Below are 16,036 nucleotides of genomic sequence, written 5' to 3' on the forward strand. Positions count from 1 at the left end.
TTGAATATGGTGTGCATGTTACAACAAAATATTCGTAATTATGCTGTTCGTACGTGACAAAAAGAACGTATTTAAAATAAGAACAGGTAAAGTTCAAATTTAGCTTTACGTTCAGTCTTTCAGCATGTACTGCATTGTACTGCCCAAAAACTATCCAAAACGAGCGCGTGTGCTTCGTGTGTTAATGTTTTGTGCTTATAACTTCACTTAAAACTATCTAACTTCTCCTCGTTTGCGACGGCAGCTGAAAAACTTTAGAGTTATATGCAAGTGCAGCACATTTAAATCCCATATATACACTACAATGTAATGAATGAGGAGGCTCCTATTGTCTGATGAATTTATAGTTAGGGCGGTTAATGGTTAGACAAGAAAGTATTCGCGAGCAACAGTGCAAACGATTTTTGTGGCCACCGATTATGTTTACTCAAACAACACAGAGGCGTTACATGGTCGGGAAACTATGGGGTCATGTCCAAGCATAGGAACAGAAACAGAATACTACGACCCCACAATTTTTGCAGTGACACGGCTCTAAACCTGATCAGTGCCTCCGCTTCCGTGCTCTGCGGGCGGCGCGCGGCCGCCCCTGCCGTGTGACGTCACGGCGACACTCCGCAGGCCTTGAAAGTCTAGGTGGTGTTGGACGCACCCTTACTCTTTCCCTTCTCCGCACCCCTTTCCTCGGGGAGAGAAACTAGAGAGTTTTAGCATAGCGTGCTCCGTCCGCTAACGCTACGGCGGCGGGTAGCGGGGCGCGACTGGGGAGAGCAAATTCGTCACGGTGGGGTGGATTAGTTCCGCGCGGCCTGCCTTCGCCATGCCCGCTCTTTCCCTCCGCTGAGGGGCAACCTCCTCGCACTCCCCGCGCGCGCATGCGCAGTCTGTTCCCGCTACCCGCTAACCTTAGCGTAGCGTACGGGAGCCGCTATGCTAAAACTCTCTACTAACGAGTGACCAGTCGCTTTCACTGCACAGCCGCACGATGGCGCTGGCTTGTCCTTGGCTAAGCTTGATGATGAGATTGACAGAACGAGCCGTTTTCTGGGTTTGTGTCTAAATTAGAAGTCTATAATTCGCTATAAAAATGAGAAGGCTCTCGCCCCTGGTGCATGTAATGGCACCGAGAGAGAGAGAGAGAACTTCTTTACGTGGCAGAGCCTTGTGAGAGTGCAGCCTTCTTACAGGTGTCTTTCTTGGTGCTACCGCTCTCTCAACCAGCAGGAGCTGATCGCAAAAGAGGGAGCTGTACAGCAGGGGGGAAATGGGGAGGTGGCAAATCAGGGCTCTGGGGGCATTCAAGGATAGTGTGAATAGGTGTTCCTGATTGCGTACAGAATTTGCATCGGGCTCCGTGTTGATTTGGTAGCGTATGGTGCATCAGTGTTGGGCGGGAATACGTGTTAGTTTTAGTTTGCTCAGTCTGAGCGTAGTTTTTTTTTTTCGTCTTTGTTGGTTGTTGATGGGACAACGGAAGTGTTCTGCGACCGAGTCTGTGGGGGTGGGTAATGTCCTGGTGGGCCGTGAGTGGCATGTAGGTTCAGGTGATTCCTCCGCGGCCTGGTCGACGAAACCTCGGAGTCTCGGGCCTGGAGGTAGGCTTGACCATTTCCCTCTAGGGAAGAGTGGGCCGGTGCCCACACCACTTCGACTACCCTGTAGGGTGGCTTAATTGCCTGACAGCGCCGTGTCGTGTCATACATTTAAAGTTTTCTTTTTTGGACTCAGATTTCACATTACGACGTTGTGCTAGCCAACACCACCAACTACAAAGAAAAGTAAGCGGATTCCCCTTTTCTTTTTTTTTTTTCCTGAAAAAAAAAATGTGTTTCTCTATGCACACATTTATTATTCTTCGGTTAATTTATCGTCTCCGTCAGGCACGTTCGCCTAAAATCACAATGCGTATGGTCGCGTTGGTTTTAATGTTTTTGTTAATAAAGAAGAATTTGGTGCGGAGCATTTGTTATCGTGTTTAAAATACCTGTTTGGACACTGAAGGCAGGAGAAAACCATTGTGATCAAGAAACAGCGCTATTCAAAAATGGGGTTTTGTGCCGGGGGGGTGGGGGGTAACTCCCGAAGTAGGAAAGGGAATGTGCCTCCCTCTGAGCGCCAAGCATTTCGTTTGTACGTCTCCCTTATTACTGTAGAAGAAGTGACGACTGGGCTAGTTGGTATTGCATTTGGAACATCTCTACTCATATACTGCTAATCCATCCTAATAATTAATTTTTTTTCTTTCCCTTCAAAAATTACCTAATTTCTTTCGGTAAGGCGCCCATTTCCTGGCCAATCCCCCTGAGTGGGTACGCGCCATTTCTACGGAACCACCACCACCACCACATCTTGATGGTAGCGCACATACACACGGACACTAAGAAAAGAGACGACAAACCACAGCGCTTACTCACAACTTACTTTTTATTAGAACAGACACACATTTAAATACTACAACCTAACCCCATGTGACCACACATCATACATACGTCACAATCTATCGTGCTGTTTCCAAAACGTGACAGGCACGAACAACTGTGTGGATGAAGGCGCGTCTTTCATCTTTACGCTAGAGAGCGATTTAAACATTCAAACTCACTTTCATGTAAGTGAATCGAAGGCTCACTAAAGCACCACACTCCATTTTTCCTTGTATTATATGCCTCAATAACCTCGCGTGTCAATTTGTCCCTGTGTGTGTCTGTTCTGAAAAAAAGTCAGTTGTGAGCCAGCGCTGTGGTTTGTCGTCTCTTTTCTAAGTGTCCGTGTGTAAGTGCGCTACCATCAAGATGTTCCCTTATTCCTGTGCGGTATACGATCCGGTCCTATGATTGGGTTGACCGCTCATATCTCCGTGCCCCGTAAAAATTCACCGGATAGAAGCTTCGGCTCCCCAGAAACGTGAAAGCGAATGCGCGCTCATTACGTAAGCTCGTGTGTGGGAGGACGCGTGTGTACACCAGGCAGAGTCCCTGTGCCGCTCCTCGGAGCGGCACCGTCTTATAACTGGCGCGCTATTTTGAACTGCTCACGCTGGCTTCGCCTTTCGACCTGCATGTTTGTGCATTTTTTTACGTCTTGTAGTCTGTTCTCTCATTCCCATCGCTTAGGAAGGAGGGGGGAGGGGGAGGGGGGAGGCAGTCGGCGAAGGTTCGCGCTTTCGTCGTCCGTCCCGGGGCCGAGGGCCAAGCCAGAGGGGGGTCCCTTATCACGAAGCGGAGGGCGGCCACGGCGTCCGTTTCTCTGAGCGTACTACTGGCGCCTCCGATCTTGAGCCCCGTGCCGTGCTTAAAACAAGCGCTCAGGTGCGTTCGCTTTAAACGTTTACGCGCGGACGCTGGAGCTGCATGAGCTTAGCTACTCGCTTGATTGACGCTTGTGCAGCACACCGCTCCACTTTTGTTTTCTCGTTGGGATGTCTGTCGCACATGTGGTGGCTTACGACGGCTCCGCACGCTTCCAGGCATACGTCTTACACAAAAGCAGAAGTTTCCGTTATAGTCGCACACTTCTCTCATCGCCGGTTGATTGGAGTTGAAACGAGTTACGATTTTCAGCAGTCGAACGAACAGACGTGCTGACAAGGATGTTCTAAAGAGGTCCGATATATTTTGCAGACTTTTCCAGGCAATTTTGTTATTGCATAAAGCAGCACAGTTAGCCGTAGCGAACGACAATATCGCGAGCGACTGTTTAGTAGCTTGGCCGCAGGAGTAACTTGGCCTATTTCGCTTCATCCCTCCATACAGCCGCAGAGCTCACTTTTCTCGACCACCGGCGCCAGCCGCGTACAGGTCACCCGCTGGGTGCGCGAAAACACGGCATCTCCCCCGCCGCGGTATGCGGTGCATGAAGTGAGCGCGCGCGCCGTCTCTGCTGGTGGCTTTCGTTTATCGCTCGGCGTCGTTTCGTGCCTCGCAGCGGCTCAAGAGCAGGGGGGACCGGCGCGGGGTCGCCGTCGGAACGCCGGGCCGGCCAAGCCACTTTGCGAGCGCCGTTTCCCCCGTCTAGCTGGCCTCTCCTGAGAGGCAGTGGGCCTCTTCTTTCTTGCCCTGCTGGATGCCCGCGCGTGCCGTGGCACTGCGGCTAGCAGAGGAAGGAGACGATTGAAGCCCGAGATGAGACAAGCATCCCATCGGGGCGCTGATTGGCCGAGCTGGATGGAAGGCAGAGAGCAGCGTGCCCGGAAAAGGGACGTGGCGGAGAAGGGCCCGGGATTTTCCGCGGAGTTTTGTACCTGTTAACCTGTCTGCCGTTTTGTCCTCTCGCGATACCGCGGCGTGAGTGATTCAAGCATGGCGATTCCCCGTCACATTCCGTGGGCACTCTGACAACATGAGGATGGATCGCGCTCTGCGCCGCCAGACACCGCGATGACGCCGGAGCTCCGTGCGCCGCACTTCGTCCCCCCTCCTCCCTCTGGCGCCGCTTCTTAATTAACAAGGTTCTTTGGGATCAGCTTCTTCTTCTTGTATGCGTAATAATAGGAGGCTCGGACTGGCCGGATCTGTTTTTCGGGATGGGCAAACTGGAAAGCCTCCGGAGCGGGGCGTCGATCGCACCGGCGCCGTTGAGGGAGAGTGACGTCATCGGCCGAACGACCGCGCGCGGGCCTCGGATCGGGAACGTGCCGTGTGCGCAAGAGGAAGACGCCGCATGGCGGGGGGGAAAGGGCATACAAAGTAAATGAAGGTTTTTCCTAAGAAGCATCTAAAGCAAACGAAGGTGTCTCAGTATAACACATGTCGCTTTATGAGCAAATCAAAATTTCTATGCGCGCAGAAAACCTAGCGCAACATCGCCGAGGTCGTGTGTGTAACTGGTATGGCTTTACCGAGTGTCGGTGTACGGCCCCCGCCGTATCGAGCTATACCTGTCCCTTCCTAAAGAGATTTCGTAAGCGCACTCTCTTTGTGCATATAGTAAACTTCGGAGCAGGCGTGTACGACGGACTTCGGGATCGCTGGTGTTTGTCGCTGCGGAGCATACCTGAAAAAGGCGAGATACGCGCTTGCGCATGCACGCGGACATCGCCCAGCGCTTCATACGGCAACAACACTGTAATGATGAAACACCTTCACTGCGGCCGCCGTTAAAAAAATACGTGGCTCTCCTAAACTCGCGACAAGCAGTCCACATCCACCGCGCGGCCCCCTGAAGCGATGTGGAACGCGCGCGAGTAGCAGCACGTGCTATCTTGACGTCTCCGTTCCGGGTTGAGTGATGCTCGGCCCCGGCGCCGCGGCCGCTTTGTTTCTGCCCCCCCCCTTCCCCCCGGTCGCACCCAGCGGTGCGCACAGGGTGGGACGCTGTTATCGCGCACACGCTCGCCGGCCGCGACGTTGTAAAAGAAAGTCACGCCGCCGTTGAAGCTGGATGAAACAATGCGGCGCGGCCGCGTGGCGTGTTTGTGCTTTCGTACCTGAGAGCGAACGTGTACCTGGGGAGGCTCCTCGGTGGTGGTCTCGGCTTTTTGTTTGTGCGCCGCACGCAGAGGCGCGAAAGCGAGGCGTACTTGTCTGTCCCGCGTGCGTCGTGCCCACAACGGAAGGAGACCCGGAAACAGGCGCCGTGGTGTACGAATGGCGTGCTGCAAGATAGGCCCCTAACTTGTTCAGTTACTGCGCGGGCTCGCTTTATCACGCCTCCGGGTTAACATTGTTCGTTCGCTTGACGCTGGTGTATTGTTTGTTTTGCTTGCTCTTTGGACAGGGGTGGCCAGTGCGTTTCGTTATATACCTACAGATTGAATCACTAAGTACAGCGCCGGCGTCGTGTGATGGGCGCCGTTGCATTCAAACGCGTGCTTCTGGATTTGTGCAGGCGCCGTCACATGCGCCAGCCCCTCTGTTGTGCTCGTCGCACAGTGCTCGGCGGTGCGGAAGCGCTTTTTGGCGGCCTAACCGGCGTTTGTTCGCCCGATACGCCTTCTCCACGCTGCAAGCGTTTTTACTGAGTAAACACTGCAGTTCATGGTGTACCGTATGGTGGCAACTGCAGTTGCTGGAATTTGGGAAACGCATTCTCAAAAACGTCCAGTGAGCACATCATAAATTGGTGCAACGAACGGAATACAGCTTGCAGTGTCGGTATAAATGCGATGCAAGTAAGCCGAGATTTCGTCGTGGTGATCACGGTTGTCACTCAGACAGCGTGGGGGATGGCGACGCCAGCATGTCACCGTCATGGTATCGTGGACAACATGCCATGTCTGGCCCGTTGAAGAAACGACAGCACAATGTCGTAACAAAGCGCGAACACCCAGTCTCCTCCGGCGGCGAAATGGGGTGGCGTCATAGCCCGAGGTAGCCTGTGGCGACGACGCTCGGCTCAGCTGTACTAGCCCCGTGGTCCGGCGTGTGCGTCGAGAAAAGAGCCGGCCTTTGTGCATTGCCGCGTATGCACGTGACGGGAAGCGCCTGGCGTGCTCGAGGCGCCGCGACGATCTGCGTGCTGCCGGAAATTGCGCGCCAGGGGCTTCCTCTGCCTTTCCCGTCGCCTTTCGCGAATAGCGTGGCGGCCCACCAACGGCGAGCCGATAAGAAAGCCGTATAACTGGCGCCATGTCCCTCGCCAACCGATCATCGGCTGCTCCCGCCTATTCCATTCGGGTCCTCGCGTGCTAGCACACACACGCACGCGCGTGCGCGCGCTTTTTGGGTGCAGCATTCCCCCTCTTCCCTCTTCTGTCTCACTCATTGCCCCCTTTTGTACAGCAAAGCTGTATACCTCTACCCCCGAACGGTTTCATCGCCGTGGGAAAAACGATCTCCGTGTGTGAAAACGCCAAGGCCTAAGACGCCCAGTGCATGCGTCAGACAAATCAGGCGTGCACCATGTATAGAGCTCAGAATTAGTTTAAGTAACCACAAAACAAGCATCGAAACCGCATTATGGGTGATAAGGCGCCTGTGAACGATGCGACCCCCCCCCCCCCCTCCCCTATGTGTTCGCGGTAAAGATTATGTTTGCAGATTATCTTTGAAGGCTATAGACAGGACTAGTGTCACTAAATAGAGCAGTTCTTGCCCAAGATGCCGAACGCATGCGTGAGGCCAGACAGGACCCAGCATTTGCCGCCAGAGAAGCCAGTGGATAAGGTATTAAAGTATCGCCACTTAGGCACGCAAGTCAGCAACGCCGTCCATTTTTAGCGTTTACCAGTGTTGCGAGATGGCCGCATCTACGTCCTCGCCGTTAACTTCGACCGGATCGTTTGTTAACAACACTGCCGAAGATGCAGCAAAACGGCATCTTCGGACACACTTCTGCTGCTGAAATGCTGTTACACGCGTCATCTTTGATTCGCATTCGGAACGAGGTCAGTCGCGCGCAGCCGCAGAGCAGGGAGGACAAGCTAAGTTTACCGGGGTTAACCGACTAAAAGGCATAAACAACAACATGGCAACGCCCATGAACCGGTGCAGTGTAAGGAGACGTCACGTGATGCGAACTGACCAATGATCATGACGGTGGCACGGAACAATAGGAGAAATAGTGCCGATACTCTGCACCTTTATCTAGTGACACTAGCCGAGCGCAAGCGACAAGCCCGCCGAGACAACGAGAAACATTTCATATCTTCCTCCATCACCTTCTGTAGGGGTTTAGAATAGCGTTGCTGGACATCCACTTTCGCAGGGCGGGATGGCGACCAATTTTTCTTTTCCTGTCCGCTGTCTCTCTCTCTCTTACTCCATCATGTACCGACCGAGTAATGTAAGATCCAGCCGAAATTTTCTTTTTGTTGAAAAATATTCCAACTACGCTTGTTTGCGAAGGCAAACTGGAGGCCTTCCTTGTGTTTCCATTTACTGAGCTGGAGTTCGTATCTGTTAGCAGCAGAGCTGTTTATGCCGAGCTTTGTCCGCACCAAAAAACCTCGAAGTCTCAAGAAAAAATGTGGTTAGGGAGGTCCTGGGAATCGAATCCGGGACCTTTACGCCATGAAACCGGCAACCCAAGCACCGACCACCCCAAACGCCGGAGGGGTACGGGGTTAGCAGCGGCGGGGAACAATATCCCGTCCGGCCAATTGGAAATAAAAAGACGCGCGTTAATCGAGGCACCCTACTTCAGCGTTTATAGAACCGCGTTTCCCTACTCCACGTGCGTTGCAAGCAGAACGTGGAACCTATCTAGTGGAACCTTGCGTAACTGTTGCCGGTTGATTTCTTAAAATGGCGCCAGAAGCTGTAGTGGCGCGGCCGACAGCAGGCGACGGCGGAGTGAATTCTTTTTCTGCAGTTGATGAAGTATTTAATTTCGCAAAAATCAAGCATGTTGGATTGTTTTATGAAGGAACACTGCAAATATCACTTCTGTATTGATTTGTTGTCTCATATTTGCGTAATGTCTTGTTCTTCTTCAACAATGTTGACAAGTATGAACATTACACCGGACCAAGACGGGTAGATTTAGCGCAGGCATTGTTTTGCTTTGGCCGGGTGGCTGAATCGAGTCACAGACAGACAGACAGACATACAGACAGACCAAAATTTCTGGGTTTAAATAGCCCAAGAAAGACTATCGTCTTTAAAAAAAAGAACACGCTTCCCGTTGCCGGAATCTAATCTGGGTCCTTCGCGTTATGAAACCGGTTTCTATCCGATTGAGCTATGATCGCATTCCGGGCGCACAGTAAGTTCCTTTGGGTTGGTAGCGCGGGCTTTGGACTTGGCCGCGGGTTCTAGAGCTTGCTCACGTGGTCCGCTTTGGGAGAGATGTGAAAGCCTGCGGACAAAACGATCCGGGCCTGCCAGTCATGGAGAACTTCCAGCGGCAAGCTGGGAGATCCGGTACTATACCACGGGTACTACATGAGATACCATGGGTAGTATACAGCAGCGGGGTCTCCGACAAAGGCCGCCAGCTCGGCTGTTTCTCCAGCCTTGTGCAAGCCGCGCCAACTTTTTTTTTTTAAGTGTTCTACTGATAAAGCTGCCTGATACATTTTGCGCAAATACGTGGTCCTATCTTGCTGTTGCCTATACAAGCTCCACCAATTCCACTCCGCCATTCGTGATTTCACAAACCGTAGTGAGAAAAAAAGTACGGGGACTAATGCAGGCTTTCACGCTGTTTGGTATTTTCCGCGTCATTGAGAAACTGCTGCTGTCGCGACTGGTATATTTGTATTCCAGGCAGTATACAATCTGCCGATATTTATGCCCACTTGTTTTCACAATTTAGTGCCCGCATGCCAAACGTGTTGTGTAAAGAATTAAGCCAGGATACTGCGTGCCTTGCGGCAGAGGGTGCAGTATTTCCATGCTTTGCAAGAACGGAAAAGTGCTGCTGAGTGCCCCCATAGTGAATGTAAAGTGGTGCGCGTACCCTATTTTATTTAACAACCACTGCGGTTGGTTTAACCTCTCTTCTACTACACCCAACGTGGGCGGCCGTGCCACCTCCTTCCTTTCATTTTTTTTTTCTTTCCAGAAAAAGAACAACATCTTGTTTGGATCTAAAACAGCGTATGCCCGGTAGCGTGCACACTTTAGGGCATGGAGCTAGGGTGAACGCTCCAATAGTGCGATGACTGTTGTTGCCGCTGCCGCATCGACGGGCTACCGACAGCTGTTGGTGGGCGTCACGCGGCTTACTCTGAGCGGCGCTTTTCTTGCTCTTGGCCTTGCGCCCCCGCGTGTTTGTCGGACTGGGGCGAACGACCGAACCGGTGTGCTGAACGCTCGCCCCGCTATAGTGCGACCGCAGGTGTGCTAACCCGTGTCTTCGCTGTACGCTTTCAGATAGGGAGAGCGAGAGAGAAGGGGAGCGGATGGGGAAGAGGGGAGGGGTCAGAAGTAAATTAGAACAGGAGCGCCGGAGAATACAGAAGTTGCAGGCAAAGGAAAGCGGAAAAAAAAACTGTGATTGATTCTTCTTTCATAGGAATCGGTAAAACACGAGAGTGAAATCTGCAGCGAAATCTGCAGCGAAATAATCATGATTTGCGAGTCGGTGGCTGTCCTGGGTGTGTGCTTGGCGAGCGAGGATATCACGTCAGCGAAATCTTGGTGTGTCCCGGCATAAAGCACTTTCGTGTTAAAATATCAAACCCGAAATCGAACAACCCTAAGTATAACGTACGCTTTAGTACTAAAGGTTGCTTCCCCGCAAGAAGACCCTGTGTGCAGGGGTGCACCCTTTACAGGTCGCTTGCTTCGTTGTACTGGCGTCATTTCCGTGACGGATATGACGTCAGTCAAATCTTCGTGTATCCAGGCATAAAACACTTTCTTGTTAAAAAAAAAATCTTCACTCTGAATGGCTGTTACAGTGAAATCATACGTTCAGAGGATAGTGCCCTGCTGCCACCAAAAGGTCTGGCGGGCATATACGCTCAGCATAACGTAGTTAGTGAAAGGGCTCCATCCCAATGTGTACCTCGCAAAACGTGAATAAATAAATATGAAGAGCGGTGTATCACTGCTTTTTTCGTGTAGCGGTGTCCAATACCCTGGACAGTTCTTGTAGCTTGGGGGCCTCCTCCTGTATCAACGTTACTAGTTTATTCTAGTGACGTTGTCCTGTATTGCGTATGAACAATTAACTTATTATTAGGTGCATTTCTGAAATCGTGCAGGTTTAATTAGTTATTTAGGGTAGCTAGCAGATGTGTGTAATAATAAATAAATAAATAAATAACCTTCTGTATGGTGCATTTGAAATGTAAGTAGCAGGCCTGAGCTCATGACGCACCTGATGTCTGTCCTCGTTTTGCAAGGTGGAATTGCTGTGGACGTATCCCCCTCTCCTTTTTCCTTTCACCACTTACCAACAACGCGCCACAAAATATCCCGATGGCTTCGTGCAATCCCAGACTGCGCTCTGAAATTCGCGCATAACTGGTTCATTCCAGTACAAATGCTGGTTTTCGTGTTATAAAAAATAACGAACTCGTTTGTCCGCAGAAGTCATACAGGTAGCGTGATCATCGCGACGTGATGCACGTTATCTGAAATAACAGGCAGCCAGCCACCCCAAAACGCCAAAAGAGGCCACCATAAGTTGCCACCGTACATATGGGACATTATTGATAAAGCAGTGGCAGGGTATAGGTACGCCATGCGCTTCTATAAGCGAAGCAGCAGTCTGAGTTTTCGGAGTTCGCCTTGCTTCGCACAGCTGAATCTGTTCTGACGAAGCGCCCTTGACTTTGCCGAAAAAAAAAAAAAAAAACAGTGTAATCTTGTTTGTGCTGTATATCTTCAAACGAGTCTGTCGAATTAAAAAAATATTCATAAAACCAGTTCGTTCAGCCAGGTAGGCAGCGGTAATGGCCCCAGCGGCGCACTGCTTTAAAGACACTGTATAGGTTTCAGGGCTGATTAGATATCGCTCGTTTCCTGTCCGCCGTTATGTTCACTATCCCTGCAATCCGCCTTCGTCAAGGTGGAACAGAGCTAAGGCGGGACATGGTAAGAATCGACAGGCACAGCCACCTTGGTTTTTTTTTTTTTTTTTTTTTCCGTCGCTTTTGCACTCATCACACGTTCCTCTGATTCCTGTTGTAAGAAACGTATGGCGTGCGCGATTTTTTAATCAAGGCACCAAATGACGGTATCCGAAATGGGTTAACACCACAACACCAAGCAAAGTCGCGAAGGCGTCGCATTCAGACCCTCGCGGGGATGTGTCGGCGTTATTCCTTTTGTACCGCACGTCGGGCGATTTCGGCCTGTCCCGCCGTCGCCTGACAGGTAAAGCCGGTGAGGCTTTGAGCGCGGAGTCGTCGACCACGAGTGACTGCGCGCGCCGTAATCCGATACCATTTGTTCGGGCGGATGGACGGCTGTTCGGAGCCCTCGCTGGTCCGACGACCCCGCGCCCTCGGCTGCTTTGAGGGGATTTGGCGCCGACAAGAGCTGATCGTGCTGGATGGAACTCATTCGACCGCTGCTGACTCGACTCGATCGCGGGTTCTGAGCAGGTCCATATCCATATCCATCCAATCCGCCGGGTTTTTTAGGTGCGGAGTACCTTAGGACCGCACAATGTCCGTCCGCGTCCGTGCGCATAGCATTTACAATCGCAAACAATCACACAGGCACCGGCAGGATTCGAGCCTGTGTCTCGTAAACCGTACAGAGTTAGTGTCAGTCGTTTTACCCATTGGGCTACGACCGTGCGTTAGTACCCGAGAGTCAAACGGCTTACTCCATCCGCTGCGGTGCGGAGTACCTTAGGACCTCCCGATGTCCGTCCGCGTCCATCCGTGCGTACACCTCCATCTAACGAAAATCAAGCGAAATTCGATTTGAGCCGTGAGCTGCAGTTTCATTTAGGGAATAATCAATGTGCAACTCACGGCTCAAATCGAATGACCGCCGGGGCGCAAATCGGATGTCACTCGGGGCCCAAGTTGGATGTCATTTCGAGTCCCCGCACTCCGCCCCCTCGCCATCATCTACGGAGTGGAGATGCTGCCATTTTTCCTTCTGTTCTTTCAACTGGCCGTGTGCGATGGATTACTTCCTTTCCGGGCATAGTCTGGAGGTGCGCCTCAATCAGTAGAACGGCGCATTCATGATACAGGTCCTCGGTTCTGTGGTGGCCAAACTGGCTGTTTTGCGCGGAAAATTCATCTGGCAGTGCGAAGATGTGGTGAAGATATAAGGCTTAGCAGTAATTGTTAATCGAGTAAGAATACTTTTTTACGGCAGAAAAACTGCGCGTCAATGACCAGACTAGTACAAAGGACTCACATTGTTTGGTTATAAGTTGAAGCAGCTCGTGACACGAAGAAAATAGCTCGTCCGAAACGCAGGTCTTGCGCAAGTTCGACCCCCCCCCCCCCCCTTTTCTTGCTTTTGCCCACTTCTGTGATGAGAGTGACCAATATATTGAAGCATTGGTCACTCCATCACTCCGACCATCTTGACCAAAGACGTAGCCTATACTTCACGTGCGCTACATGTGGTTTCAAAATTCGAAGCGAGATGATAACTATAGGAAAATGCCCATCGAAGCTTGCTTAGTGGTGCTTAGTTCACGGCAGTGTTGTATGCGTTACCGAAAAAAAGTAACTAAATACGTTACTGGTTACTTGCAAATAAAAGTAACGCGTTACCGACCTACGTTACCTCAAAATAAAAGGAACGCGTTACCGTTACCGTTACTGATAAAAAGTAACGCACGTTACTGTTGCGTTACTTTTCATTCACGAACTAAAACGTTTGCTGATTCCTGTTTCCACCCGTACCGGGTTCCTGTCAGATGAATGTCATGGTAGCAGGGGCATATTGCCGTGGCTAATCTGCAGTGGTCCAAGCAACCTTTTTCTTTACTTTTTTCCAACTTCGTTCGCCTGCTCGCAGCGTAGTCAACCTTAATCGTCTTGCCCCTTCGCTCTGCTTCCGGCCGTTTTTTTTTTTTTTTTTTTTTTGCCGGGGGAAAGTTCTCCCCGTCAAATCTCGCCCGTGCGCTCCGCCGTGGCCTTGATCTGCGCATCACGTGGGTCCGGAGCACTAAAAACACACAAAAAAATTAAAATATTTTTTTAAGTTCTAGGAAGTAAAGTAACGTAACGTAATTTCGTTACACGTTACTCAAAATAAGTAACGTAAGTACGTTACCCGTTACTTTTTTGGAAAGGTAACGAGTACGTTACTACGTTACCAATAAAAAAGTAACGCGTTACCGGTAACGCCGTTACTTGTAACGCGTTACCGCCGACACTGGTTCACGGAAACATCGACACGTGGTGGCACAGCCTCAACGCGTCGAAACTTTCCCCGTAAGCACTGATTTTAAACTCCCTACAGCAGCCATGTGCGTATCGCAAAAGGTGTAGTTAAAAATTTTCCAATTTAGGAAAACGCACATTTTATTCTGGGTAGCTGCCGCTAGCATCACGCATCTACTTTGAACTCATCTTTAACCACTTTTGACCAGGGGTTTATCCAAAATTTCGATTTTGGGGGGTGTCAAAGTATTCCGGGAAGGGGGGGGGGGGGGGGGGGGCTGTCGAAATCCATCTGGGAGTAGTTGGGGGGGGGGGGGGGGGGGGCGGTGTATAAATCCCTGCTTTTGACTGACGACTGTGCAGTCATGTACAGCCTAAGCTGAAACGACGGAACGGGGGTCAAAAGACTGGTGGCGTTGCCCAGCCACGAGAACTGCGACGAAATAAAACGGCGCGTGTTCCAGAGTGCCTGCCCTTAGCTGTTTCCCCCCGAATCCGGCGGTTTCGTCTGTTACGCGGCAGGGCAGCTTTCACCCCTTCGCTTGTCGCGATATACCTGATCTCGCAGCCGAAATTGATTCGCCCAGCAGCAGCGGACGGCGCTCTCAAATGCATGTTTTATAACTTGTAGCAGCTGCTGTCCGTTTTCGCTCAGGAGTCGCATCATCATGTCTTCCGGCTGCCGTTAAGTCGTTTCAGCTTAGGCTGTCAGCGGCTGTGCGTAGTGCACCTTTTCGAAGGTCGCTTATAGCACGCTGACATGGATCTTGCTAGCGCGCTAGAAACGACCAGCGCATGGCAGTCGTTTGTGCGTGCGACCATGCCTGCGACAGCTCAAGAATAGTACCGTGCTTCTCCCTCGGATGGCCTGCCACTGCACGCGCATGCGCAAAAGCACATCGGTTAGAAGAGAAGTACTGCGCATGAGCAGACACAGCTTTAGCGCGAGCTCTTCTCGTGCGTTTGATCAGCGCGCATGCGCAAAAGAGCAGATAATTTTTTTTTTGTTTTCAGCAAAAAAAAAAAAAAAAATAACAAGACTGTCTGCTACTTGCTGGACGGTCTGTGTGTGCGCATGCGAAGTCGGGCTGCCGGTTAGCGATCGCGGGGTCATTGTTATATTGGCCTCCTCCATATGCTTTATAGCTATAAAACGGCCTTGCGTATGCCTCGTGAGCGTCTCCCGTTTTTCCAGGGCATTTCGGATTTAACGCTTCGTCGCTTCGTCTTTGTGGAATGAATGTAAGGTTGTCTTGGTGTGAATATCCTGGAAAAATTAATTTATTCCGCTCCGTTCGCGCGTATTGGTAGAGTTGTAGGAGTAATCCAGCCTCAACGCACTGTGAACGAATGGAATGGAAAACCGGAAATGTATATATTTTTTTTATATTGCTTGTAGTTCCTTCCGGTCGCTCTCCAGGACCGGCCGACACCCACTGAAGGTGACGTCATTTGTCTAATGTTTTTTCTTATTTTCTCTCCCGCAGAATTCGATGGATTTGCCACCGGACAAAGCAAAACTGCTCAAGCAGTACGATGACGAGAAAAAATGGGACATGATTTGCGATCAAGTGAGTGCATCGCCTTTTTAGCCGTGCTTTTTGTTGCAGCCGGTTCGAGAAATGCCCACGTGCGATGCCTCGTCTGTGGTGACGCTGAATCGACCGACTACAGCATTTCTTCATGCGCAGTCTAGCGACGTAGTTCTAGTTCGAGTGCGTCATTCGCAACAAAGAATCTCGTACAGGGTCTTCATTACTGCATTCACTGTTAGGAGGAAGCCTGGAATCGGCACACGCATTTCGCAAAGCCAGTACAAACCCCTTTCGCGTTGGTCTGGTTAGGTTTCGCTTCCTCGGAGCAAAACAAAAAACGAGTGACCGGACGTGCCTTGTGCAGGATTGCTACGTCTTATGGATCGTTCTCGAAACCGGCGGGGACAGCATCCACGCAGGGCTTTTTCTGCCACGAGGCTTGCAGCCCTTGCGCAAGAGCGACTGCGCAAGACGCCTTTAGCACGGAGTAAAATCGACAAATGAGCGATATATAAAGGGCGGAAATGTCTGCCGCTGTTCCTGTTTCGTAGCCGCAGGGTGGGCGTGGGCGTGCCAGGATGTCTGCATATCAGATATGCAGCTCGTATTTGCGACCGAAAATGACGTGTACGGTTGTCCAGTAAGTGTTCAGACAGTGTGATGAAAGCGTAGCTTTCAAGCGTTGTCTAAGGCCTCCTGTCTTTTGTGCGTTTTTTCGATGCAGCGTGGTACGCGCCCTTGTGTAAGACCATTGAGCACCGACTGCAGCGAAAATGTCGGCCTCTTGAAAACCCTATTTCTGTATAGTCCG

The 16,036-nt window shown here is 51.1% G+C and overlaps 1 protein-coding gene across 4 annotated transcripts in view; it reads left to right on the forward strand.

The window, feature by feature from the left end:
- The window catches only part of Frl (formin-like protein), a 269,253-nt gene that overhangs the window by 198,605 nt on the left and 54,612 nt on the right, over positions 1-16,036 (forward strand). For 2 of the 4 annotated variants that reach the window (XM_077699090.1, XM_077699091.1), the window contains exon 2: positions 15,178-15,261. In XM_077699090.1, the coding sequence (XP_077555216.1) occupies positions 15,178-15,261 (84 nt within the window). Of the gene's footprint in view, positions 1-14,838; positions 14,863-15,025; positions 15,062-15,177; positions 15,262-16,036 lie in introns of those variants that run through there. The other 2 variants (XM_077699093.1, XM_077699092.1) reach the window with 2 other exon arrangements.

This window comes from Haemaphysalis longicornis, unplaced genomic scaffold (genome assembly GCF_048455015.1).
Source record: "Haemaphysalis longicornis isolate Haplotype H1 unplaced genomic scaffold, Haemaphysalis longicornis Haplotype H1 scaffold_2, whole genome shotgun sequence".
Classification (NCBI taxonomy): Eukaryota; Metazoa; Arthropoda; class Arachnida; order Ixodida; family Ixodidae; genus Haemaphysalis; species Haemaphysalis longicornis.